At 33.9% G+C, this 27,854-nt stretch overlaps 3 protein-coding genes across 3 annotated transcripts; 2 read left to right on the plus strand and 1 right to left on the minus strand.

The window, feature by feature from the left end:
* Positions 1-1,279: 1,279 nt before the first annotated feature.
* On the plus strand, positions 1,280-6,563 carry LOC132730857 (sialate O-acetylesterase-like). Its single transcript, XM_060716933.1, has 9 exons — positions 1,280-1,438; positions 1,536-1,873; positions 2,317-2,452; positions 4,075-4,240; positions 4,593-4,678; positions 4,919-5,049; positions 5,409-5,563; positions 5,769-5,961; positions 6,265-6,563. The coding sequence occupies exons 1-9, from the start codon at positions 1,387-1,389 to the stop codon at positions 6,514-6,516; spliced, it is 1,509 nt and encodes a 502-aa protein (XP_060572916.1). The 5' UTR covers positions 1,280-1,386; the 3' UTR covers positions 6,517-6,563.
* Positions 6,564-10,715: 4,152 nt separating this feature from the next.
* On the plus strand, positions 10,716-16,507 carry LOC132730867 (sialate O-acetylesterase-like). Its single transcript, XM_060716944.1, has 9 exons — positions 10,716-10,875; positions 10,971-11,308; positions 11,764-11,899; positions 13,697-13,862; positions 14,229-14,314; positions 14,888-15,018; positions 15,338-15,492; positions 15,726-15,918; positions 16,212-16,507. Exons 1-9 carry the CDS (start codon positions 10,824-10,826, stop codon positions 16,461-16,463), a joined length of 1,509 nt encoding a protein of 502 aa, XP_060572927.1. The 5' UTR covers positions 10,716-10,823; the 3' UTR covers positions 16,464-16,507.
* A 3,267-nt stretch (positions 16,508-19,774) lies between these two features.
* Positions 19,775-27,278, minus strand: LOC132730848 (uncharacterized). Its single transcript, XM_060716921.1, has 5 exons — positions 27,145-27,278; positions 25,151-25,647; positions 24,889-24,957; positions 23,313-23,424; positions 19,775-23,084 (listed from the first exon to the last, which is right to left on the minus strand). The coding sequence occupies exons 3-5, from the start codon at positions 24,955-24,957 to the stop codon at positions 20,230-20,232; spliced, it is 3,036 nt and encodes a 1,011-aa protein (XP_060572904.1). The 5' UTR covers positions 25,151-25,647; positions 27,145-27,278; the 3' UTR covers positions 19,775-20,229.
* Between the last annotated feature and the right edge of the window lie 576 nt (positions 27,279-27,854).

The raw sequence follows: 27,854 nt of genomic DNA on the forward strand, positions 1-27,854 counted from the left end.
TCAAGCAGTTCAGCACTTTGTGCATTAAAGCGTGGATACCTGAAAAAGAAATGACACGTGTCTTCATTTTCTCCACATTCGCAGATATGACTGTCTATAACATTTTTGAAAATAAATGCTCCGTTTGTATGTAGGTCGTTAGTTTTGTGTGAGATTTTTGGTCAGTTCTCGAACAAATATAATAGTATCTCGTGATCTATTGTGGATTTGAATTTAAAACTTACTGTTTAAAATACTCAAGGATGAAGAGTTTCTGTAATCATTTGGGAGCTGATTCCATTCAGAAAAAAGTAAGTGGAAGAAAACAATCTATATTAAGCTTGGTGCGACAATGTATAATTGTAGACTTGACATAGTTGCGCAGATTATACTGGTATATAGTAAATGTCGCCAACATAAACAGGGACTAAGTTTGATAGATACGACGGAGTTATGTTGTTTTCATCTCATAATAAAGTTGATCTATGATTTCTTCTCTTGATTTTAAACGGTCTAAGTTCAGATTATGTGTACAAGTTTGAAACAGAAACAAGTCTATTGACCCCAGTGATAATTCTGCAAGATTTAAGCTGTATTTTCTCGATTTCATATTCCTTTTGTGATGTTATGTTAACCCATATGACATCTGAGTATTCAAAAAGTGGCCTTATAAACATAATATATATATATATATATATATATATATATATATATATATATATATATATATATATATATATATATATATATATATATATAGATGATTTATAAAGATTTTCGACCAAGAATAGATTTTAATTTTCTCAAAACGTTGATTCGTTCCCATGCTTTTGCTTTGGTAGTATCAATATGTTGATTGGAGAAAGTAACAACTGATGTTTGTTTCGTGTTGCCTCTGATATACAAGACCGTTCATTGCAAGAGAGGGTGAAACTTTACGAGAAATAATAATGATTCAATTTTGTTTGGGTTGGAAGTAACAATCCAGTCAATGTATTGCAGATCATCTAATAAAATATTCGCATCTCAACAATTATATCAAGGCTTGTATCATCGGTAAATAGTCTAATAGTGGAATCACAAACAATATCATTGTTATACAAGAAAAAGGAGAGGATCAAACGTATATCTAATCTCATCAGTTCTGACAGATTGTAAAATGTTCCCAAAATTAAACAGTCAAGAAACAAAAATAGAAGTATCGGAATATAATTATGTTTATCTTATCACATTTTCGAATTACAAAATTAATAGAAATGTTCAAATTTCAGAGTTCACATGTACTTTGCTATTTGTCAGTTGTTGATATGACGGCCTTGTGACTGGTTAAAGTAGGACTTCTCCAAATCCGGCGTTCATATCTTATCTACAGTCAGACTGCTGTTCTGTTCTCTATAGGCTTCCACCATGTTTCTGCAGATCTTTGTATTTTTTGTGCTGTTCGAAAGTCAAAATGTATGTAAGTTAAGTATTTTAACATTTGAATTATCCTTTATTTTCAAACAATACAACGTTTATCTGTTGCAGTTATTTATGAAAATATATTTCAATTCTAGATGGAGCTGGTACTCTTCGTTTTTCGCATTACTTTCACAGTCACATGGTGCTTCAAATGGAACCAGCAAAGGCACAGCTTTGGGGATATGCTACAACCATTGGCGACACAGTTAACATAAAATTAAATGGGACCGCAGCAGGTTCAGCAGTCGTAAACAAGCGAACGGACGGTCATGCAGGTGGGGTATGGTCGGCATTGTTACCTGCTCATAAAGCTGGAGGTCCAGTAACAATAAGTATCACATCACAAGATGGGCATGCGGCTCTATTTGATGTTTTGTTCGGAGATGTCTGGATCTGTTCTGGTCAAAGCAATATGGCGTTCAGTTTGAAAGATGTATGTATTATATAAAAGTTCATTGTAATTGTATCAATTTTAATACGGCTATCAACTGATGATCACTTTTTCGTAGAATATCGATAAAAAGATTTATATGATTTTCTGTTCAGTTCTTTTTTTTCTTATTTCACCTAGAATAATGTTTTTAAAAGACAATATCTAACTTTCAAAGTGAACTTACTTTTTGAATGATTGCTTTTTCTGATCGTAATGAGGTTTTTTATTCACTTGCAAACGTTTACTATTGATATACATTTGAAACATTGTTTGATGGCATAAGCAAAACTGTGTTGAATTTACCTTTACAATTCATGGATTATGATTGCAATTTTCATACTTGCTTGGTTATCATTGATCCCAAGAATTTATAAATATAACATTGTATGTATAACCTTAGACTAATACAAACAGCTGATTTGTCATTAATTACCACAATACAGGTATTCAACCATAGCGTTGAGTTGGAGCACACATCTCATTTTAACAACATCCGGATAATGAAGGTCAATCTAAGGTCATCCAATACCACTATGGAGGAGCCAGTGATTGCATTACCATGGCGTAAACCTATTGCAGGTAAATTTTACCTAATATAACATTTTTTCATTGACTGACTCGGAAATGTCACACATATGTTTGATGATCACCGCCTTTTTTTACACATATTCGGATATTTCTTAATTCTAAAGAAATATCATTTTCATGCTTAACTCGGTGAGTGGGTGCGTGGGTGATGACTTGCGTTTACCTCTGTCGTTCATGAACAGACTCAATTCAAAAAGAGCCTGCGAAATGTTCATTTTATCCGACATTGGCAGACTTTTTAGGTTCCAGTGAAAAAATGCAATTTAATATTATTGAGAATTAAGTATAATGCAAATTGTATGCATGTGTACAATTAAATGTTAATGTGTTTAGCTATGAAATCATTTTATACAATTAAGAATAAGACAGACAATATTAAATATAAAATACCTCTTAACTTTTTTTATTTAAATAAAGACACTGACAAAATGACACATGCTAAATTTCGAATGTATATGAAATATTGTCGATATATAGTTTAAACAAATATGATAACCTTTAGCCTGTGTTATTAGTTTTTAGCAGTCAGGGATGAACTGAATAAAATTAGATTTACATTGGACATCTTTTTTCCGTCTCGTTTAACTCAACAACAAATTGTAACTGAAGACAATGAAGTTAGTTCAGTCGCTAGTTTCAGAAAATGATGAGCCAAAACACATGCAAAATTATGTTGAAACTGTCACTCTTGTATTCTATATTCCCATACCTAGGTTCAGGTATTTTAGTAACAAATACGTTTCTTAAGAACTACAGACTTTGATTATGTTAAGTTAACGTTACATGGTTCTACATTTGATCAAGTTACTGTTATAGAAAGAGAAATTGAGATGATAATCTATGTATTTTTTCACTAAAATATATTAGTACACACGAAATGTTTTTTTGTTTGTTTGTTTTTGCTTTGTTTTTGTTTTTTTCATAAAAAATAATCGTGTATTCATGAATATGGCACGCTTAAATAGGGACATAGATTGTAATCTATACCCCTGTTATGAAAATTGAAACATATGGTCAGGGTTAAAAATCCGAACTAACTTCAGAAATAGTTTAAAGAAATGTTTAAGACCGTATTTGTTATTGACCTTGAATAATAAATAACAATCTGTTCTAATTTAGAAATAACGCGATTTTATTGACTTAAAAATGAAGCAAAATATTTGAATTAAGTTAATCAGGGCCGTGAATCTTCTTGTTGAGTATAAATCGTTACAACAATTGGGTGGCGGCGTGGCCTAGTGGTTAACTCGTTGAACTAGTAATCTAAGACTTGCAGGCAGCTTGTATTCAAACCTCGTAAGGGGCAAGACGTTGTTTTCATGAGGAAGAAAATTTACACTTATATCTTAGTACTGGTTGGTTCCAGGAACGGATTCGAGAGTGTTTAAATAACTCTATAGCTTCCATCACAATCGAACTACAGTTAATTAGTATAAAAACTTATCGTTACAACTCGGCTTTCTCCGACAAATCCGTAAGACATACTTCCTGAAGTCTCCCGAGCTAGAATAATATCTTTATAGTTTCATACAATAAGTTTTCTGTGATTATCTACTTCATCTTTATATTGAGACAACATTATCATGTATTACGACTCGGTTTTGCATTTGCAGATAAATATACCGGATTATTTTCTGCGGTGTGCCTGTTGTACGCCGTTGAGTTGGCCCCACATATTAATAGACCGATTGGTCTGGTACAAACGGCATGGGGAGGAACTCCAATAGAATCTTGGTCATCTCCTGGTGCCCTGTCAACTTGTTCACATAGAATGAAAAGGTAAAAATATACATGTATAACGTCATAGGTATATCAGTTGTCGCGAATATTAGATTTTACTCTGTAAGATATAGTACAGTTATTAGCGGTTTTATCAGTAGCAATGTACAAGTTGTCATAAGCAGATAAAGATGTTTAAATCGTGTTTTAATAATAAACTCTCTCTTTACAATGAAACTAATGTCATTTCCGTTCGATATTTATTTTACTGAATGACCAATTTTATGAATTTTGCTTTTGCGTTTGATATTTAAGCTATGTAAAATGAGTAATTTTTCCTTCCACGTAGGATTTTATATTAAAATCAAATATACATAAACCAGTTTTATAGTATATTGAAACATTTTACTAGAGGGCCTCATCAGCATAGTGTTTTATGGAACGCAATGGTCTACCCGCTGTTAAGGGCTACCATATATGGCGCTATATGGTATCAAGGTAAGTCTTTTGTCATATTTCTTTCAGTTGCATTGTCAGCTCTTATAACGGATTTAACTTAAATGATGAATGACACACATTTGATTTGATTGGTACTACAATTTGGTTTGTACCATATGATTTTTTAAACTACAGTAGTCCATTTAAGACTTTATTCACTTTTCTGATGCCTGTGGTATATCCGGTATGTTATTTCAATTTTGGGAAATCTGTTTGGAATTGAATTTTCATCCACCTCAGGTGAGGCAAACTCCAGAGCTCCTGAAGCATATGCATGTCAATTTCCCGCCATGATTGACGACTGGAGGTCAAAGTTCAACGCAGCTTCCCAACTTCAAACAGACAAACAATTTCCTTTTGGATTTGTTCAGGTGAGCATCATCAAAATCAGAATAGTCTAGTAAAGGATTATACGAAAAATATTATATATTTTCTGGATATAAATTTTCTTTTCAGATTAACGGATGATTGGTATATGTATTATCCTGTATGATATAAACAATAAAAACAATTTCCCATAATTATAAGACATACCTTTATTTTTTTTTAAACTTCGGTAAAGAGAATATGTTGAAAATAAAAGAAAAAGTATATAAGGAATTTCAAAATATTAACATTTCTTGTTGGTATTTAGAGTCCGGACTGTACTTAAGTATCGTAAGCTGAAAATGAATTATTCCATTGATATATATTATATTGTAACTGTTGAGATTTTACCACTACAATTTAGTTAGCTGCCAATTCCAACATTACCTTACACGCCGGATTCCCGGATATACGGTGGTCTCAGACTGCAAAATACGGATATGTACCAAATCCGCGTCTCCCGAACGTGTTTATGGCGGTCGCAATGGACCTACCGGATTACAATTCTACTCGTGGGACGTACGTTAAAAACGTTGTATTTGTCCTATTTCATCCTACATTTTTCTGTTTTTATATTTCAATCTCATTCAAGGATCCTACAACCAATTCTCAATATGAAAACATAATAAACACATGGACTTAATGACCCAGTCTTTCTACCATGTAATGAATGCTAAATTTCGTGTTATAACATAATTATATTCTACCATTAATAATATTTCAGCATACATCCAAGAGACAAACAGGATGTTGCCAAGCGTCTAGCTCTGGCTGGAAGAGCCGTGGCTTACAAAGAGACTAACTTAGACTTCCAGGGTCCTATACCTACTAGCATTACACAAATGACTAATAAACTGGTGATTGAGTTTGACCATGGCAACAGTGCTATAGAAGTCCGGGCAACCGACGGATTTGAGGTGAAAGCCAACATCAGTTTCTATAAAAGTCATAACTGAGCTGAGGTTGCAAGATAATTTTCTTTGATTACCTCTTTTGAAAGAATTATATTAAACCTAGTCCCATTTGTTTTATTATTCTGCCACCGTTTTTCGTTTATGAAAAGACATACAAACGATACATATAGAAATAAGCTAATCAATCAATAAATATCGTTTAACCTTGCAGATCATATTGCATGTTATTTAAATACTTATTCTATAAGAACATGCAAGTTGTGTAAATCGTGAGAAATAAATGAATATTATGTAAATGTATTTCAGCTCTGTTGCGGAAATAATATTCACCACAATTGCAGTTATAATGCCTGGAAACCAGCTCCAATTGTCGCCCACGACCTTAGTACAGTCACTATAAATACGGCCGCATGTCATGGTAGCTTACACGTTGTGGCAGCAGTGAGATACGCCTGGGAGATGAGTCCATGCGAGTTTAAGATGTGCCCTCTCTATGACAGTACTAACGATTTACCGGCCGCAACATTTGTCAAATACGCTCCTTTTAACTCACAATAATTATATTTATATCATGTTATAACAATAAACCAAAAAATATTATAATATTTATTCGTTTTGTGTCTTTAAATGCATTCCGCTAAATACAAGCGAATTTATATTATTATTTATGAATAGGTCTTTAAATTTCTGGAATGTTTTCGGGTCATGATCATTTGCAACTTCTGCGGGGGAATTTGCTACTTGTGTAAAGTAAGAATGGATCATCAGACTGTATAGATCACCATCCAACTCTTTAGATCACCATCACACTCACACTCTACAGATTTTCATCACACTTCACCACACTGTAAAAACCAGCACCACGCTCCATTGATTCTATAGATCATCACCACACTCTATAGATCATCATCACACTCGAAAGAGTATTATCACATTATGGATCATCTTCACTCACTATAGAACATAATCCCGCTATAAATATCATCATCACGATCTATAGATTAAAACACTTAACACCATTTTTTTTCAAGTCGGATATTAGCATTATAGAGACTTTTCCCTGAACAATAACATTTTCTACTGATGGAAATGTCCATCTCTGGTTGTAACTGAAAGTCGATGTCGATTGAAACTCGTTACTAAAAGATAAAAGTAGCGTGAAGCAGGAAGTGAAAACGAACGTACAGCGTTGCAAGATTTTTTCATAAATGTCAAACGCTTGCTCGACAAATACATAACCCCCTACCCCCCCCCCCCCCCAAAAAAAAAAAAGAAAAAAAAAAGAAAAAGATAGAAGATTGTAATGGTAATTGTAAATAAAATATTCATGCAAATTTGAGCTGGATTTTATTTAATATTTTGTCGCTTGGTCCGAATGTAAGAATTAAAGATACATTTTAATAAAGATACATTCACTTCTTATATAGTTATAGATTTATTCAAGTTACAGCGATCAGCAGTGATACTACATTAACTTTCATAAGAAAACAGGAAGATGTTTAAAGTAACAAATTAGCAGTTGATTTGATTTAACAATTAATAAAAACAAATATTTGGGATTCACAGTTTTTTTTGACAGGGAATTTAATAACAAAATGTGTTACATGTAAATTGTATCTAATGTCCATCTCAACCAATAAAACATACATATGTATTTGGTTTAAGTAATATTTATTTCTCCCTCCATATTTTCAAACAAAATTTCAATACGTAAATTACATTGAGATGAAAGCTCTCCTGTAAAAACATTTCAACAATTTATTAAGTAAAAACACATCTTTTGTACTTACAGTTCTTTGCACCTGCATTTAATTCTTTACATATATTACACGAAGATAATCGATAGCTACTTAGTAAGAAGTTACTAGAAAAAAGGATCATAATAAGGAGCTGAGCATGTCAAATGTGTAAGATACAATGCATATATCACATTTAAATAATTTCTTGCAATGGGAAAAGAGAGATTTTACAGAAAGGCAGGAATAGATCAGAATGGAGACATAGAAAGTGGAGTAAGGGAAAAGTATTACTGTCACAAAATGGAAAGTGTAGGACCTATTTAACCCTTTCCCTCATGAGCATATTGTAAAAAGTGGCCGTTTTCATTGAAAAGCCTTCTGTTACAATTTCAAACTGCTATGAAACTATGAAAAATGCTTCAATACTTATCAAACTTGGCACAAAAATTGATTTCAAAGTGCTGCAACTTCTCAATGGATTGAGGTACAGTCAAAGGCTTTTCAGCATTGGTTACACATTACCTTACGATCGACCTGGGGTCATATTTAGCCTTTCACAAGTCCAAAATTTTCTTAGCGAGCGAACTTTTTTGATAGGGGGCGGCGCCGAAAAAATGATCACTTTTTGAGCAACATTTCCCAAACGAAAAACAGTGTTTGGGGCCTAAATATGGTAATTTTTCACTGATTATCCTTTTACCTCATGTGCATATTGCTAAAAATGGCCATTTTCATTGAAAAGCCTCCTGTAACAAGTTCAAACTGCTATGACACTATGGATAATGCTTCAATAGAGATGAAACTTTGCACAAATGTTGACAAGACCACAGCCTCTGTCACAGCATGCTCAATCGTAAATTTCCTGTTACCATGGCAACGGGGTGGCGTTTCAAAATTGCCAAAAATCACTATTTTGCATTCTTTTTTCCATCAAAACTGATTTCAAAATTCTGCAACTTCCCAATGAATTGAGATAGAGTCAAAGGATTTTCAGTGTCGGTTACTAGTTACCCTAAAATCGACATGAGGTCATTCTTAGCCTGTCACATGTCCAAAATTTTCTTGGCGATGAGGGGGACTACCGCCCCTTCAAACCCCCCAAACAGAAGGGGGCACATCCCCCTTCTGGCAACCCCCTGATATAACATTTAGATGGGGGCGGCGCCGAAAAAGTGGTCACTTTTCTAACAACATTTCTTAAACGAAAAACAGTGTTTGGGGCCTAAATAGGGCATTTTCACTGTTTGAGGCCTCAAAAGGGGGGATACAAAAAGCCGTCAAAACGCGTCAATATCAGGGAAAAGGTTAACAAAAAATGATGAAAAACTTTAAAATAACCCAAAACTAGTTTTTCCATGTTAACACGTGCCCTTACACCTAATTTTGGTGAAAAATTATTGTTTTTTGACATTTTTTATTTTTTCAATTAACACAAAATGATGAAAAACCTTGTAATTATCCAAAAGCTAGTTTTTCCATGTAAACACATGCTCTTACGCATAATTTTGGTGAAAAATTGTTGTTTCTTGACATTTTTTATTTTTTAATTAACATTTTAACTCATGAGCATATTGCGAAAATGGCCGTTTTCATTGAAAAACCTCCTGTAACAAGTTCAAACTGCTATGAAACTATGAAACATGCTTCAATACTGATGAAACTTGGCACAAATATTGACTAGACCATAGCCTCTGTAACAGCATGCTCAATCGTAAATTTCCTGTTACCATGGCAACGGGGGACGTCTCAAAATTGCCTAAAACACTATTTTGCATTGTTTTTTTCCATCAAAACTGATTTCAAAGTGCTGCAACTTTTCAATGAATTAAGATAGATTAAAAGGCTTTTCAGTGTCGGTTACTAGTTACCTTCTGGCAACCCCCTGATGTAACAATTGGATGGGGGCGACGCCGAAAAAGTGGTCATTTTTTTTACAACATTTCTCAAACGACAAACAGTGTTTGGGGCCTAAATAGGGCATTTTTTCACTGTTTGAGGCCTCAAAAGGGGGGGACAAAAAGCCGTTAAAACACGTCTATATCAGGGAAATGGTCAAGGCCTGAAAAAGGGGTAGGGCCGAAAACCGTCAAAACACTTCTATATGAAGAAAAGGGTTAAGAGACTTACATAAATTAAATCTCTTATTTGCCTAAATATTATATTAGCCAATTTAAACTGATTTATATATGAGAAATACAGTGATGAGTTTCCTTGCGACAATATGCTATAGTGATTATAGTATATATACTTGCACAAAGGATCTGTTGTGTATTTGAATTTAAAACTTACTTTAAAATACTTAAGGATGAAGAGATTCTGTAATCATTTAGGAGTTGATTCAATTCAGAAACAATAAGTGGACGAAAGCAATTTAAATAAAACTGTGTGCCGAAATGTATAATTGTATAGTTGACATAATTGCGCAGATTATACTGGTATATAGTAATATCGACAACATTAACAGTGGGTTGATAGTTACGACGAAGTTATGTTGTTTTCATCTTATAATAAAGTTGATTAGTTTTTTTCTTGATTTTAAACGGTTCAAGTTCAGATTATGAACAATTTTACAATTTTGAAATAGAAACAAGTCTATTAAAGATTTAAGCTGTATTTTCTCGATTTCATATTCCTGATGTGATGTTATGTTAACCCATATGACATCCGAGTATTCAAAAAGAGTCCTTATCGACGTAAAATATATAGATGATTTATAAAGATTTTCGATCAAGAATATATTTTAATTTTCTCATAACGTTGATTCGTTGCCATGCTTATGCTTTGATAGAATCAATATGTCGATTCCAAGTGCCAACATTGCAGAAAGTAACACCTTGATGTTTGGACCATACGTATATTTCATCTCATTAATTCTGAAAGATCGTCATATGTCCCCAATATTCAACAGCCAAGAAACAAAAATAGAAGTATCGGCATATATGTCTATCTTATCACATTTCGGATTACAAATAGAAATGTCCAAATTTCACAGTTCACAAATAGTTTGCTATTTGTCATTTGTTGAGATGACGGCCTTGTGACTGGTTAAAGTAGGACTTCTCCAAATCCGGCGTTCATATCTTATCTACAGACAGACTGCTGTTCTGTTTACTATAGGCTTCCACCATGTTTCTGCATATTTTTGTATTTCTGGTGCTGTATGAAAGTCAAAATGTGTGTAAGTTTAGTCGTTTATTATTTGAATTATCCTTTTTTTAAACAATACAACGTTTATCTGTTGCAGTTGTTTACGAAAATGTATTTCAATTCTAGATGGAGCTGGTACCCTTCGTTTTTCGCATTACTTTCACAGTCACATGGTGCTTCAAATGGAACCAGCAAAGGCGCAGCTTTGGGGATATGCTACAACCATTGGCGACACAGTTAACATAAAATTAAACGGGACTGCAGCAGGTTCAGCAGTCGTAAACAAGCGAATGGACGGTCATGCAGGTGGGATATGGTCGGCATTGTTACCTGCTCATAAAGCTGGAGGTCCAGTAACAATAAGTATCACATCACAAGATGGACATGCAGCTCTATTTGATGTTTTGTTCGGAGATGTCTGGATCTGTTCTGGTCAAAGCAATATGGCGTTCAGTTTGAAAGATGTATGTATTATATAAAAGTTCATGTTTATTAACGATTGTTATTGTATCAATTTTAATACGGCTATCAACCGATGATCACTTTTTCGTAGAATATCGTGAAAAAAGATTTATATGATTTTCTGTTCAGTTCTTTTTTTTCTTATTTCACCTAGCATAATGTTTTTGAAAGACAATATCTTACTTTCAAAGTGAACTTACTTTTTGAATGATTGCTTTTTCTGATCATAACGATCTTTTTTATTCACTCGCAAACATTTAGTATATTGATATACATGTAAAACATTGTTTGATGGCATGAGCCAAGCTGTGTTGAATTTACCTTGACAATTCATGGACCATGACTGCAATTTTCATTCTTGCTTGGTTATCATTGATCCCAAGAATTCATAAATATAACCTTGTACAGCCTTATACTAATACAAACAACTGATTTGTCATTAATTACCACAATACAGGTATTCAACTATAGCGTTGAGTTGGAGCACACATCTCATTTTAACAACATTCGGATAATGAAGGTCAATCTGAGGTCATCTAATACTACTATGGAGGAGCCAGTGATTGCATTACCATGGCGTAAAACTATTGCAGGTAGATTTTACCCGAGGACTGATTCTTGTGTTTAACAGAAGTGTCAAACTCATGTTCAATGATCACCGCCTTTTTTTAACACATCTTCAGTTGTTTCTTAATTTTAAATTCAACATGATTTTCAGGCTTAGGTCGGTGCGAGGGTGCGTGGTGGTGACTTGCATTTACCTCTGTTGATCCTTAACAGACTCAATTCAAACCAAGCCTGCCTAATGTTCATTTTCCGACTGTGTTGGGAGACCTTTTAGGCACCAGTGAAAAGTTGCAATTTAATATTATTAAATTAAGAATAATCGAATTGTAAATAAGTGTACAATTTAATGTAAATGTGTTATGCTATGGAAACATTTTATACAATTAAGAATAAGACTGACAATATTAAATATAAAATACCTCTTAACTTTTTTATTTAAAAAAGGACACTGACAAAATGACACATGCTAAATTTCGAATGTTTATGAAATATTGGCGGTATATAGATTAAACAAATATGATGACGTTTAGCCTGTGTTATAAGTTTTTTACAGTAAACAGGGATGAACTGAATAAAAGTATATTTACATTTGATATCTTTTTTCCGTCCCGTTTTACTCAACAACAAATTATAACTGAAGCCAATGAAGTTAGTTCAGTCGCTAGTATAGAATCGTCTTTCAGAAAATGATGAGCCAAATGTTATGGTAGCTTACACGTTGCGGCAGCAGTAAGATACGTCTGGGAGATGAGTCCGTGCAAAATTATGTTGAAACTGTCACTCTTTTATTATATATTCCTATACCTAGGTACATATATTTTAGAAACAAATACGTTTCTTAAGAACTACAGACTTTTATTGTGTTAAGTTAATGTAAAATGGTTCTACATTTTATCATGTCACTGTTATAGAAAGAAAGATTGAGATGATAATCTATGTCTTTTTTCCACTTAAAGATATTAATAACATAAATCATTTTTGTAAAAAAAGAAACCTTAATAATTATCCACAATGTTTTGTTTTTGTTTTTTTTTATAAAAAGTAATCATGTTTTCATGAATTTGGTAAGCTAAAATAGGGTCATAGATTGTAATCTATATCCTTGTTATGAAAATTGAAACCTATGGTCAGGGTTAAAATCCGAATAATATTCAGAAGTAGTGTAATCAAATGTTCAAGGCCGTATTTGTTGACCTTGTGTAATAAATAACAATCTGTTCTGATTTAAAAATAACGCGATTTCACTTAAAAATTTACTTAAAACTTAAAAAATGCAGCAAAATATTTAAATTAAGTTAATCAGGGCTGTGAATCTTATTGTTGTGTATCAATTGTTACAACAATTGGGTTGCAGCGTGGCCTGTGGTTAACGCGTTGGACTAGTAATCGAAGGCTTGCTGGCAGCTTGTATTCAAACCCCGTAAGGGGCAAGCCGTTGTTTTCACGAGGAAGAAAAATTACACTGATATCTTAGTACTGGTTGGTATCAGGAAAGGATTCGGGAATGTTTCAATAAGCTTATAGCTTCCAACACATCGAACTAAAATAAATTAGTATAACAACCATTCGTTACAACTCGGTTTTCTCCGACAAATCCGTAAGAAATACTTCCTGAAGTCTCCCGAGCTAGAGTAATATGTTTATAGTTCCATATAATTAGCTATTGGTGATAATGTACTTTATCTTTATTTATACTCAAATGAGAAGGACGAGTTCCGTTTGTGCAGTTTTGAAATTGTGAGTTTCGAATTTTGTCAGAAAATGTGACACATCCATATTGAGACAACATTATCATGTATAACGACTCGATTTTGCATTTGCAGATAAATATACCGGATCATTTTCTGCGGTGTGCCTGTTGTTTGCAATTGAGTTGGCCCCACATATTAATAGACCGATAGGTCTGGTACAAACGGCATGGGGAGGAACTCCAATAGAATCTTGGTCATCTCTTGATGCCCTGTCAACTTGTTCACACAGAATGAAAAGGTAAAAATATACATGTATAACGTCATAGGTATATTAGATTTTGCGAATATTAGATTTTACTTCTATAAGATATAGTATAGTAATTAGCGGTTTTATCAGGTGTCATAAGTAGTCGAAAATGTTTAGATTGTGCATTAATCGACGCTCTCTTTAAAATGAAACTAATATCATTTCCGTTAAATATTTATTTTGCTGAACAAACTGAAACTTATAACTCGTTATAACTCTTACTTTCTGCATTTGATATTCAAGATATACTGTATATAGAATAAAATGAGTAAGTTTTTCCTTTAACACAAGTAAGATTTTATATCAATATCAAACATACATAAAGCATTTTTATCATTCATTGGAATATTTTGTCAGAGGGCCTCGTCAGCATAGTGTGTTATGGAACGCAATGATCTACCCGCTGCTGAGAGCTACCATATATGGTGCCATATGGTATCAAGGTAAGTCTATTGTCATATCTCAAGACATAGATCGAACTTGACTTATAGGCAGTAAAGATTTTTTTTACTTCTTTGGAAAGTGCAAACTTGGGTATCATATCGTTTAGATAATCAGTGCAGAAGCGTGTTACATGAAAAAGTAGCGCTTATTTTAAAATCGTTTGGCGTAAATGTTGCAAAATGTAAACAATGAAATATTTTAACTTCCATATACAATACTAAATCCCTAAAACTGATTTAATAGTCAAAATGCAACAGAGGAATAAGATAGTTAAGATGATTGGCAAATAGGTAACTTTTTGGAAACTATAGAAGTACACCAAATATAAAAAGCTTTTCAGAAATGAAAATAAAAACATTTCTAAGGCATAATTTTTCTCTTGATAATAAATCTGCACATATTTGTTATTTTGGTATTGAATTCATTAGAACTACACTTTGATTTGTATCATATGTTGGGGGTTTTTTTGTGTTTTTTAACTACAATAGATGGTTTAAGACTTTATTCAATTTTCTGGTGACTGCCTGTGGTATATTTGGTATGTTATGTCTATTTTGGGAATTCTGTTTAAGGTGAGTCAAATTCAAGAGCTCCTGAAGCATATGCATGTCAATTTCCCGCCATGATTGACGACTGGAGGTCAAAGTTCAACACAGCTTCCCAACTTCAAACAGACAAACAATTTCCTTTTGGATTTGTCCAGGTGAGCATCATCAAAATAGTATAGAAAAAAGGATATCCGATGAATATTATCGTATATTTTATATTCTGGATATAAAATGTATTTCAATTAAATGCTTTAAAATAATTGAATTCGTAGATTAACAGAGAGAATTTATTTTCAAGTTGAATTTAAAAAGAGAATTTCGATGTAACGTATGTAATTATTTCAAAATATTTACATTTCTTGTTGGTATTTAGAGTCATAGCTGGTTAAAATGTATTTAACGTATCATAAACGTAAAATGTATTTTGCCATTGATACATATTATATTGTAACTGATGAGATTGTACAATTTCAGTTAGCTGCCAATTCCAACATTACCTTACACGCCGGATTTCCGGATATACGGTGGTCTCAGACTGCAAAATACGGATATGTTCCCAATCCGCGTCTACCTAACGTGTTTATGGCGGTCGCAATGGACCTACCGGATTATAATTCTACTCGTGGGACGTATGTGAAAACCCCTAATTTTACATTTCAATATCATTCAAGGATTTGAATTAGTTTTCATTTCCTATTCTCAATTCCATGTTCACGTACATTATCATAACTTATCAAGAAATAAAACCATCAGAAATAAAAAATATAATAAACACATACACTTAATGTCCCCGACTCTCTACAAAGTAATGCATGCTAACTTCCGTATAATAACATATATTCTACCATTAATAATATTTCAGCATACATCCAAGAGACAAACAGGATGTTGCCAAGCGTCTAGCTCTGGCTGGAAGAGCCGTGGCTTACAAAGAGACTAACTTAGACTTCCAGGGCCCAATACCTACCAGCATCACACAAATGACTAATAAACTGGTGATTGAGTTTGACCATGGCAACAGTGCTATAGAAGTCCGGGCAACCGACGGATTTGAGGTGAGACACGGACTCAGTTTCTATAAATCATTACTGAGTTGGTGTTGCAAGATAATTGTCTTTGATTAACACTTTTGATGGGATACTATCAAACCTAGTCTCATTTGTTTTCATATTCTGCCACCCTATTTCGTGTATGAAAAGACATAAATAAGCTAGTTAATAGATAAATATTGTTTAACTATGCAGATCATATGGCATGTTATTTAAATACATGTTTATGTCTATAAGGACATGCAAGTTGTGTAAATCGTAAAAAATAATGAATTTTTGATCATGTAAATGTATTTCAGCTCTGTTGTGGAAATAATATTCACCACAAATGCAGCTATAATGCCTGGAAACCAGCTCCAATTGTCGCCCACGACCTTAGTACAGTCACTATTAATACGGCCGCATGTCATGGAAGCTTACACGTTGTGGCAGCAGTAAGGTACGCTTGGGAGATGAGTCCGTGCGAGTTTAAGATGTGCCCTCTCTATGACAGTACTAACGATCTACCGGCCGCCACATTTGTTAAATACCCTCCTTTTAATACAAAGTAATCTATATTTAGATAATATTATAACAATAAAGAATAGAAAATGTTTCAATAGTTTGATTTGTTTTGTGATTTCCAACGAATTATGCTAAATACGTGCAAATTCTTACTAAAACTTTAAATTCTTTGACTGAAAAATCTGTAATGTTGTCGTATGTGATGCTTGTTCAAGGACCTTTCATGAGGACCGTAGTAGAATCATCGGCATGATGTTAGCTAGCTGGGTAGTTCATGGCGGGATTTGAACCAGTTGGCCATACATATTTGCACAGGTACCATTAATAGAATATTGTTGAATTATATAAACTCCTGGCTAGTCTTTGGTTTTGGTTTAAATGAACAACTCTAGTCCACTTCCTCATCAACATTGAAGTTTAACATGAAACAAAAGCTATCCTGTATTAGGTTTAACCGCCATACTGGCGTTTTGTAGTTGTTGTTTTTTTTTTGCGTTCTTTAGGTAGAGGTATATTTTACGAAATACTGTTGCGGAACGATATAACCGTTACAACGAACATAGCATGATAACCTAGTGCATCATATAAATGAGTTTGTGTTTTGATTTCTAAATGAAAAAAGCTTATTGTATATTTATGATTGTTTATTTGTTAGAATAAACAACGCGAACTTTGTGACCAGATATTATACTTTCATAAACATGTGGTCCACTAGCATTGTAAGTATGAATCACGTCTTTGCCTTTGCGAAGTTAACATTACAAAATAGTGAGGGGTAATAAATATCCGCCAGTTCGTCTGTTGTATTGTTTGATATTCTAACATGCTTATTCTTATTCTTTTACAATAGTTTTTACTAGTATGACACTTTTCTTGTACGAATTAAGAATACTATGGCAACATTTAAATTTTAACAACATATTTTACTTTTTGGTCATAATCTTTAATTGTTTTATTTTATGACTTGTGAAGGTGAAATTTATTTCTTGTAATGAAATAAACATTAGAAACTGTGAGACCTCTCGCATGCTTCTTCTTAAAGAAGCAAACTTGTTTTGGTAACTGATAATGTACTTAAAGGATAAATGTCTTAATACAAAAAATAATAATGATTATCATGCAATAGTAGTTTACAGATAGATATGAACATATCCAAATAAAATTGATAATACGAATTCAGATAAAAGATGTTGTTCTGTATAAAATGTTGTAATATTATTCTTAAATAAACATGTTTGCGTACAAACTATCATAATAGAATAACAAATAGCATGTAAGAATATCAAACAACAAAGATGAACAAGGATATTCCTTTCCATAATGATGTAATATACGTGTATTTAATGGACACAAAAAATAATTTAATAATAATCTTTAACAGAATTATTAAAGTCAGCAATATGTTCCTAATGCCAAAGTTCTAATCACACTAGAGGTTAACGTCCCTGATCTGGAGGCTGTCAAAGGAAAGTAAATATACTACTCAATATTTACTAAGCACAATACGTATGTTTGAGTGTTAATATTTTTGGGATAATTTTATTAACGCCGTGCGAAAGTTTTGAATGTTGATTTAATGTTTTATCAATTCCGCTGAACAACGAATTCAACCCTATAAATGAGTTTTACATTGATGTTGTGCTAGAGATGAGGATTGAAAATTTCAGAACAAGTAGCCTGTTTTCCAAATTTGTTAAATTTGATATTTTGTTTTAGACTTAATAACGTGGGTGTGACCCGTGACTATCAATGACAGCTTGGCAGCGCCTTCTCATACTCCCTATTAGGTTTCTGATCGTTCTAGCGGGTATGGCTGCTTATTCTTGGACCAACATCACTCCAAGCTACTGGATGGTTCTGGGTTGCAGCTGACGAGCTGAAATTCTAATCTGCAGCTCATTCCACATTTGTTCTATTGGATTTAAGTCAGGTGACAGAGCTGGCCAGTCCATGCGCTCAATAAACTCTCTCTCTAGGTAGTACTGGACAATCCTGGTCCTCTCCAGACTCTAGCACGCCTATCTATGAAGTCTAGATAGAACCTGGACTCATCAGTTAACAGAACGTGTCTGCAGTGTTGCATGGTACACCGTGTAAGCTCCATGGTGCATTCCAAATGGGCCTGGCGATGTCGACGCGTCAAGGGAATACGTATGCAAGGTCTTCTCGACCGCAAATTACCTCTATGCAGCCGTCTATGTACCGTCTGCGTGGAAACACGGTCTCCCGCAGCATTAGCAAGGGCATTTCGAAGAGAAGTGGCTGTCGAAAACCTTGCACGACGTGCCTGAACGACCAAAAACCGATCCTGTGATGGCAGCGTATAAGTTTGAGTGTTTGTCAATCATATGGTTCCATTAAGCCTATTTTAACATCTTTTCCATGCAGATATATTGGCAAATTGTGACAACACAACAGAACAATGCGGTCCGAGAGGCTGGTGATTTTTCAGGATCACATCTTATACAATGAAAATGGTTGGTGTAGGAGGGGAGTTCCCTTCCATAGACAGAGAACTCCAGAAATCTAAGGTTTAAAATGTATGTTACTTCCCAGACTATCTCATGCACCTGTTTTTTGGTTATTTAACAATGCTATTTGTATATTTTGTTCATTTATCATTTACGTCATTGACGGGCGATAATTAGTACGGCAGACAAATATGTTGTGCTGCTTAAAGCGTCTATTCTCCTCTTTTTATGAAAACTATTGCAAAGTAGTAAGCCAATCTAATAAACCTTTTCGACTTTTTAATGCACTTATTCTCCTTTTTTGTGTAGTAGTAAGCCAATCCAATGTACCCTTACGACGTTCAAGCCTCCACGGCAGGAGATTAACAACCGTATTACATCAATGAAATGTTTTGATAATTGAGTACACTATGGCCAATGGCATGAAACTGACAGCGCAATTTGAAAACGTATCTTTGGGAAAAGCTGGAAGAGGGGACCAGGAGAGGGACGGGGTATGGGTGTCTTCAGTACCGAAGCACAGACCTGACTCTCTCAGAAAATGCTTGAAAAAGTGGCAGTCGTTCTTAGAATATATTTTTTACCCGGTGTGCAACAAAGAGATAAAAAATGAAGTTGTAAATCATCGAGTGGGTTACAAAGAAAAGTTTTATCTTTTCAATGCGTGTATTTTTGAAAGCCTTTAAGGCGTTCGACTTGCAAACGTCATTTTTCTTGATTCACGCTTTTGAATGAAAGTACCTTCAAACTTACCGGGTGTTACTTTTTCGTTTCGGTGAAAAAGTACTTTATTGAAATTTGTCAATAGAATGCGACAATACAATAATGAGCATGTAGGAAAATTGAAATGCTACATTGTGTTTAAAAAAACAACTTATAAACGACTGGGTTCCTTTGATTTATTTCAAATGTCGTTTTGAACAATACAACACAATCAAAATTATACATGATAAATACGTAAGGAAAGCATATTTTAAAAGTTTTTGTCTAAAATATCCTACACAAGAATCCAGTTACTTTTGACATGCACATGTCCATATGAATTTAGAACATTGTCTATGTGTATCTAGAATACATGTCATATTCTTTCAATGTTATGGCACATGAATACATCAAGCTTAAACATGCATAAATTCTAATATAAATATTTAAGATACAGTGTGTAAGAAGAAGCTTAAGCAGTATAACATTAATAAAAAGTGATGTATGAAGAAACAAATTATTGTCAGATACACTATTTTTCATTTAATTTTTCATCTCTTCAAATGATTTAACACTTGTAATGGTTTAACTTATAATACAAACCTTTCAACAAATTTCATATACCAGTACTTTATTTTAATCAGAAATCAAAGTCATAGTCATCATCATCATCATCGTCATAACAGTCATACATATCTGGCATGTAATCATCATCTTCTAAACTGTTATCATATTCATGTTCATTCGGATCGTGGAAATGCTGTATTCTGTCTATAAGATTTTGTAACTGGATCGCAGGATGTACTCTCTTTAGGGGTCTGATTACTATGCCGGCTTTATTCCTCAATGTCGGCAATCTTTCTGCGAATTCCGGGTCAAATTCACGCATGAGCTGCTCAGCACGTTGTGAATTAATGTCATTGTCCGGCAATTTTTTCTTACTTCTTCTCAAGATATGATAAACGGTATCACCTCGCTTCGTGATAATTCTTGGATCTGCACCATTGTTCAGAAGCATCTGTATTAACCCAATCTTTGCCTTTTCACATGCTACATGAAGTGCCGTTTTCCCGTATTTGTCCTTTGCGTTCACATCGGAATCTTGTATCAAAATAGTCGCAATGTCATCTAAATCTTTGTGAATAGCAGCATGTAGAGGAGTGAAACCTTGCTTTTGTGGTTTTCTTTTATCTGTCCGCCCGAAGTTTATTAATTTACGAATGAAGCTTTCATGTTTCCTCATAATAGCAAAAAACAGGGGCGTCTGGCCATAGAAATCTTTTACATTTGGATCAGCATTTAATTGTATTAAAGCATCTAAAAGCTCCTCATTCTTTTTCCAAACGGCAATATGAAACAATGACAGTCCTTTGATGACAGACTTTGTACCATAGGAGGAAATTCGTAGTTTGTCCTGGCTTCGGTCAGCTAAATAAAGTGCTCTTAGAATATCAGTACTTCCTCGTATAGCAGCAATGTGTATTGGAAAGTGTCCTCTATGGTCTTTGACCATCAATGATGCACGTTTTTCTAGGAGACGTTCTACAAGTTTGATCTCATTCAAATCAACTGCTAAATGCAATGGTGTTCTTTTGAATTTACCCCCTTTTATATCAAGTGGTGCTCCGGCATCTATCAGTAGCTTGATCACATCTTCGTGTTTGTATAGTATTGCTTTATGTAATGCCGTCATATGAGCTGTGTTCTGTACTCCAGGATCTGCACCTGAGGTTAGCATACATTTCACAGCTTCGAATAGACCCTTTCGCGCTGCTATGATTAAAGGAAAATTACCATTGATTGCATTTCCTCTGTCATTTACGTTTGTACCTGGATATTGAAGTAATATCTTCAGAAGCTCTATGCTCTTGTGAGAAGCGATATATATAGCATCGCCGGTTACCTTTGCTCCATTACGTAGAAGGAATTCTACTGAATCCTTTTGTTTTGAGTGTACGGCTAACAATAGTGGTACAGATAAATCGATGTTTTCCTCTCCGAGTACCTGTCTTGTTATTACTTCCTTTGCAAATGCCGTTGCCCCACTGTACCAGGCATATCCCATTAGACACATATCAAGTTGCTTCATAGATATTCCATAGTCAAGGAAATATCCCTTCATTGTCATAACTGGTACAGAGAAAACTTTTTGTATGAGATTTTCTTCAATGACATAATCGATGAACTTTTTGACAAACCTTTCAGAGCTAAAAGCCTTGTGTTTTATGATACCAAAATCAATTGTGTTGATAATGTTGATGTCATTATTTCTCTGTCCGGTCCTGGAAAGTGTTTGAAACTCATCCATTTTGTTTTCTTCAGCAACTTGGTTACAGTTTTCTCGCAAAAGCATTTTAACACATTTAACTACTAGACAATCTGTTTGTCTCTCCAGTAAAACTACTTTAAAATCATCTTGTATGTCCCCAATCGAAACAAACTCCATTAAAAAGTCTCGTGGACAAATTTCTACAGCTTCTTCTGGTCTCTTTTTACCAATAACCAAACCAACCATATCTGCAATGACATTATGACTGAAAGTATATTCTCCAGTAGCCTCTATGAAAACAAGATATCCTCCCACATGAGAATCTAATGACGTTCGCATTGTGTCAAGAAAGGCTCTGTTAAAATCATGGTCGAATATTTCTGCTATCTTCTTCACATGGTCAGAAGCACTTTTCCTATTCCTCAGTTCTTCTCGAGATATCTTTTTGTTATCACTTGCCCATACAGCTACAAGTGCTAAAAACTTTTCTTGTTCTTTGCCTCTATACAAATTTTCTAGATATTTTTTAAAGAATTGAGCCGGTTTCTTAAAAAACGCGGCACCTTTTCTACGCATAGTTTCGTTTCTGACAAACATAGATGCACATTCTGGGAAACCAAACAGAAAATCTTTTACTTCTTCTGTCGGCCCTTTGGAAGCTTCAACACATTCATGTATTGTTTGGTCTTCCAGATGTTTGTCATTCTTCGCCGCTTGCATTTTTAGAATTTTAGTTTTCTCATCGGGTGTAAGGTCAGAAGATGTAAGCAGTAGAAGAGTTTCATTATTGTCCGTGATCATTGGCAGAGAACCAATCTCCTCTTTAGATTCCTCAAATATATAATGTCTGGATGTTATTATCACTCGAACAACATTTTTCCTTGCTGCTCCCTCTATTTCACTCAGATGATTTCGCCAGTCACCGACCAACTTCTGATCCAAAGCACCAGCACCAAATATGTCATCAATGATGATTGTATCAAATATTTTTAATGACAAATCAATTATTCTCCAATCAGATGGCGCTACAAGTTTAAGGCAGTTACGTGGGGATTGACTTACATGTAAGGCAAGTCTTGCAGCCATTGTAGTTTTACCTTCACCTGGATGACCAGTTAGTATTACCATGTGTTTATCGTTTAAAATTGACTTTGCTTTCTGGAAGGCAGCAGTTTCAACAAATTGACGTTCGTCTTGATAGTCTTGTAGAAAATATTCTGTATTTGCTGTAAACAATTTAGATAATCAAAATTAATGTCAGATTTCACAACGAAAGATAGAAAATAAATCATTTTCACATAATGGTTGTACTGTAGTAACTTACTAATGTGGTAATATATTGCGGAAAATTATCCTGTGACAAAATAGCTACATAAGGACTCTAATTGAAATGAAATGTATCCAATACTACAGGTTTAACACTTAACACCTAAAATTTGCAACACAAGTCTTACCTCTTATACTTCTCATTTCTTCTGTAACTAAATCAAGATGGCTATTCATCAAATCATCAATTTTCTGCTTTTGATCTTGTATGTTACATTTTGCAGCTAGACGGAGCATGACCTGAATATCAAGAAAAAGACGTTCATTATCAAAGAGGTCAAAATAATATCATCAAACATATGTGGAATGCGCCTGACTTGAGGTTCGAACTTGGTTTATACAGAATTTATTTTAGTTCGATTCTGTAGGAAGCTGTAAGCTTATATACACACTTTCGAATCCGTTCCAAGAACCAACAAGTACTGAGCAATTATTGAGTGTAAAGTTTCTTGCTCAAGGAAACAACGACTGCGCCTGAAGGGGTTTGAACCCATACTAGTCCGACACGTTAACCACTCGGCGATGCCGTCACTAGGTTCGAACTTCACAGTAAGAAGTCCAGTTGAATGCTCTGTTATAAGACTTTAATCACTGCGTCAAATACTTTGATGGAAATGTCACCGGATACGACAAAAGTTAATACTAAAGAATCATCGATTGGTTGCATTTACCTTTAACAAAATGTAATTTCTGAATTAAATTATGTACATTTTCTTATTGGAAACAAACCGTATAGGGATAACTCAAAATGTTGTGGTGAAAAATATGTTGTTTTTTCTGTAGGAAATCTATTCTTTAAATACGAATCGCATGCTATTCATACTCGGTTAATGCATAAGGTAACAGAGGAACTCTTACGGCAAATAAAAATGAAGCCATTGTTGATGCAGGTTTTCTTTTGTTTTATCTAAAATTAGAATGCCAACCATTTTGCTTCGTTTGTGCACGTGCTGATCCTTAAAATGCTGGGGCTGTCTAGAAATAAGACGAGCAAGTAGGCAAGCAAAAAATGTTCTTTAAATAATACTGTCAAAAGAAAACAATATCTAAACGTAAATTCCGACGCGTACTTTTATCGTTTAGATGTATATTTGCAAAGTTAAATTAACTGTTCTGGATGTGAAAATATCTTTTAACTTTAGAAGAAGTGAAAAAGGTAGGTCTCTTTATGTGTTCGTACGGTGTTCCGTTAGGACCAATGCGTTTTCTCTGAGAATGAAAAGCATGAAGTAAAACAGAACGATGGCAAAGCACCACCATATGATGGCATATGGAGAAAAAACGATGGCGAAGCACGACAATACGATTGTGACAGACCATCGTACAGTCGTATTGTCACTATCGTACTGTCGTATTGTCACTATCGTACTGCCGTACTTTTACCGTCATACTGTCACTATTGTACTGACACCATCATACTGTCACCATCGTACTCTCACAATCTTATTGTCGTATTTTCACAATCGTACTGTCGAGCTGCCATTACCGTACTGTCGTGTTCAGAGAAAACGAGCTGGCCCTAACTGAACACCGTATGTTCGTGATAATAATTTTCTATGACGCATAATAAAAACGTTCCAGATTATCAAAACGAATACTATAACTATATTGAACTGCTGGGAAAATAACAAAACAGCAGTCAATCTGTCTATTAATTTAAAACTGATTTCGTACTCTTAGTCAACGGTTTATATACAAACGTACCGTTTCTGCTAAGCCCCACATGTCTTCAAATTCTGTTTGCTCTAATGAAGCAACTTGTCTGTGCAGCATCTATTTTCAATAATGTAAAAGACAACTGTCATTAATTAATATAAGTTGTAACTTCGAATAAGATTTACTCTCTGGTTTGAAAATTTAAATGGTAATAACTGGTATTGTTTTGATGACGTTAAATCAGTAACACTACCGCTTAAATATATGCTTTTTAAATTTAATATCAAGATTGAAGCAGTAATATAATTACATCATTCCTTATGTTCCTCAATCGAGCAATGTCAGCTTCCTCAGTTACTATATTGCCAGGTATCTTGCTGTTGTCATTAACACCCCACCATTTCGAATTTGACTTAAGTCCACAGATGTGTCTAAGAAGATACGCTAGAAGAGTAACGTCAGAAAGTGTGTGAAGACGGTGGTTTGTGTGGCGGAAACAAAAGACCCCACTGCGTTTTATTCAGATAATTATTTTTCTTTGCATGATTAAAGGTGGGCATAAAATTTTGTAACGTCGGATGAAGTTGCTGTGGTGGTACAGCCTGGTCAAACCGTGCCCTTAACAAGGCGGTTACCTCTTTCATAATCAGCAAATGCATACGTAAGTAATATGCCTCTTTCTTTTCGAGGTCAACAGGCACTCCAGCCGGGGCTCCGACAGGCGCTATCCCAACAGGTCCTCCGCCATGTATCTGTACTCCTGCTACCACGAGACCTCCCCCAGAAGCCATTTTCTGTTTTCTCTATCTAAAACAAATTGTCTTTACAGTTTGAAGTAAATAAAAACAAGTGACCCGAGCCAAGCTTACGCCATTAATTAAACGAATCGGTTTTATCAACTCGGCAACTAAAATTTTGAAATTTATGAATGTCAGTCGTCATATGAGTTTAACTTCTAAGGGTAGCGATAGAAAACAGCACGTGAAGTGTGAAATTGACAGATTTGTAAAGTTTCACGTGTAAGTGCTTATAGTTGTTTGATTGGGTTTTACGTCACACCGACACAGTAAAGGTCATATGATGTTTTAGCTGTACTGGTGTAGGAAGACCATGGGTGCCCGTACGTGTATTATTTCAGGCACGAACGTGCACCTGAGTAGAACCATCAATGGCGTACGCTAGCTCGATAGCTACCTCATGTGAAAGAATCCATTCTTATTTATAAGTTTGTAAATTATGAATACATTATGACACTCATTTAATTATTCGACCCCACTTTTGTTTACGAGAATTAACATGGACAGGGATCACGAGTTCGAGCTTTACTTTGGTCACGATCTTATTTCCGCATATGACAACAGTACTAGGCCTACATGTTCTAGAGAGCGGACTCGAAAGTGATTAATTTAAGTTGCGGGAACAAAAGAAAAATTTGCATAAATATATATATTTGTATTGTCAATGAATATGTTTTATCATGTTCACAAGTTTAAAAATTAGAATATTTATATCATCTTACCAATATCATATGACATCAAGTTAAAGTATCCGCTTATAATTCTAAGAATTAAACATATCTTTAAAAAATGAGAAAACTTCAGTCATGCTTTAGTAATGAATGCAGAATAAAAAAGAAAAAGAAATATCAAGGATCATTATTTACATCGACATTAAATATGTAAGGTCTCTTTCTTCATCTTTTCTTATTTTGCAGCATTGGTTTAGCGTGATATCTAATCTGGATTACCTGCCCCTTACCACTATCGTTATCGTACTTTTACGTAGCAAAGTACGACCCGGAACCAGACTACGTGATATCTATGCGAGTTCCAATGAAGCAGAACAAATCGATTTTAAATATCACCTATCTATTTAGTCATTTGCGGCATTTCTTTTATTTTCATTAATTACATTCTTGTAGAAAGTGGAATATATAGACAGGAATCTGTTTTATATAGACCATTTTGAAATATGTTCCTTGTTTATATAATGATGTAGAAAAAAATATCGGGGAAACCACCTTTGTTCACGCCTAGCAACACAAACATTATAATTTGAAACACTTAGCCATGTTTAATTTCATATCCAGGTTAACAATGAACATGCAAAAAAATTAAAATTGACTTTGCTTCTTGATTATTTGATTTGTTTTCAGTATACAATCCTTTATTTAGCATTTTTGAAAAAGAAACTTGGGTTATTTTAATATTTAATGGGTGTTACTTTCGGTTTTAAATTCTTAAATGAATCACGTAAATTGAATTCAATGAGAACAATTGTATGATATCAAATTTCTATAATTACCTTTTCGCAGTTTAGCAATCCATAGAACACATTACAAGTAAGATGTCGGTTAGATTCTTTAATTTTTAACGTAATTTTGTACACCGAAGTAACTCTGCTGAATTATTGAATGTGTATAATATGCGGGTTACGTAATGATATGCGGATTTGCTGTCCGAATGTCCGCTGAGAACATAACTTTGTTAATTTCAGAAATGCGACATCTCTTATATTCCATATAATATAATATTACATTACATTACATAATATTACATTACATTACATTTCATAACATTACATTACATTTTTTATATTATATTATATTATATTATATTATAATTATTATTATATTATATTATATTATATTATATTATATTATATTATATTATATTATATTATATTATATTATATTATATTATATTATATTATATATTATCAAAATAAATGATAATATAGAATATCATTAACTATAAATGAGTTAATCAGAAATATTGTCAAGATATTCATGCAGTCTAGTCAAGGTGAACTATAACTGATCTACTTTCAAGCGCTTTATCAATATAGAACATGCCATTCTAATAATCTTTAAGTTATACAAACTATAAACATTAAGAGAAACACACAATTTTAAATTTACGGCATGTTAAGATTAAACAAATGTGTCTTTAACATTTTAAAAACATAATTATTAATGATAAAATAATAATTTTTAAAGTCGAAAGTGATGTCTA

This window comes from Ruditapes philippinarum, unplaced genomic scaffold (assembly GCF_026571515.1).
Source record: "Ruditapes philippinarum isolate M1 unplaced genomic scaffold, ASM2657151v2 ctg275_1_1_1_1, whole genome shotgun sequence".
NCBI classification, from domain to species: domain Eukaryota; kingdom Metazoa; phylum Mollusca; class Bivalvia; order Venerida; family Veneridae; genus Ruditapes; species Ruditapes philippinarum.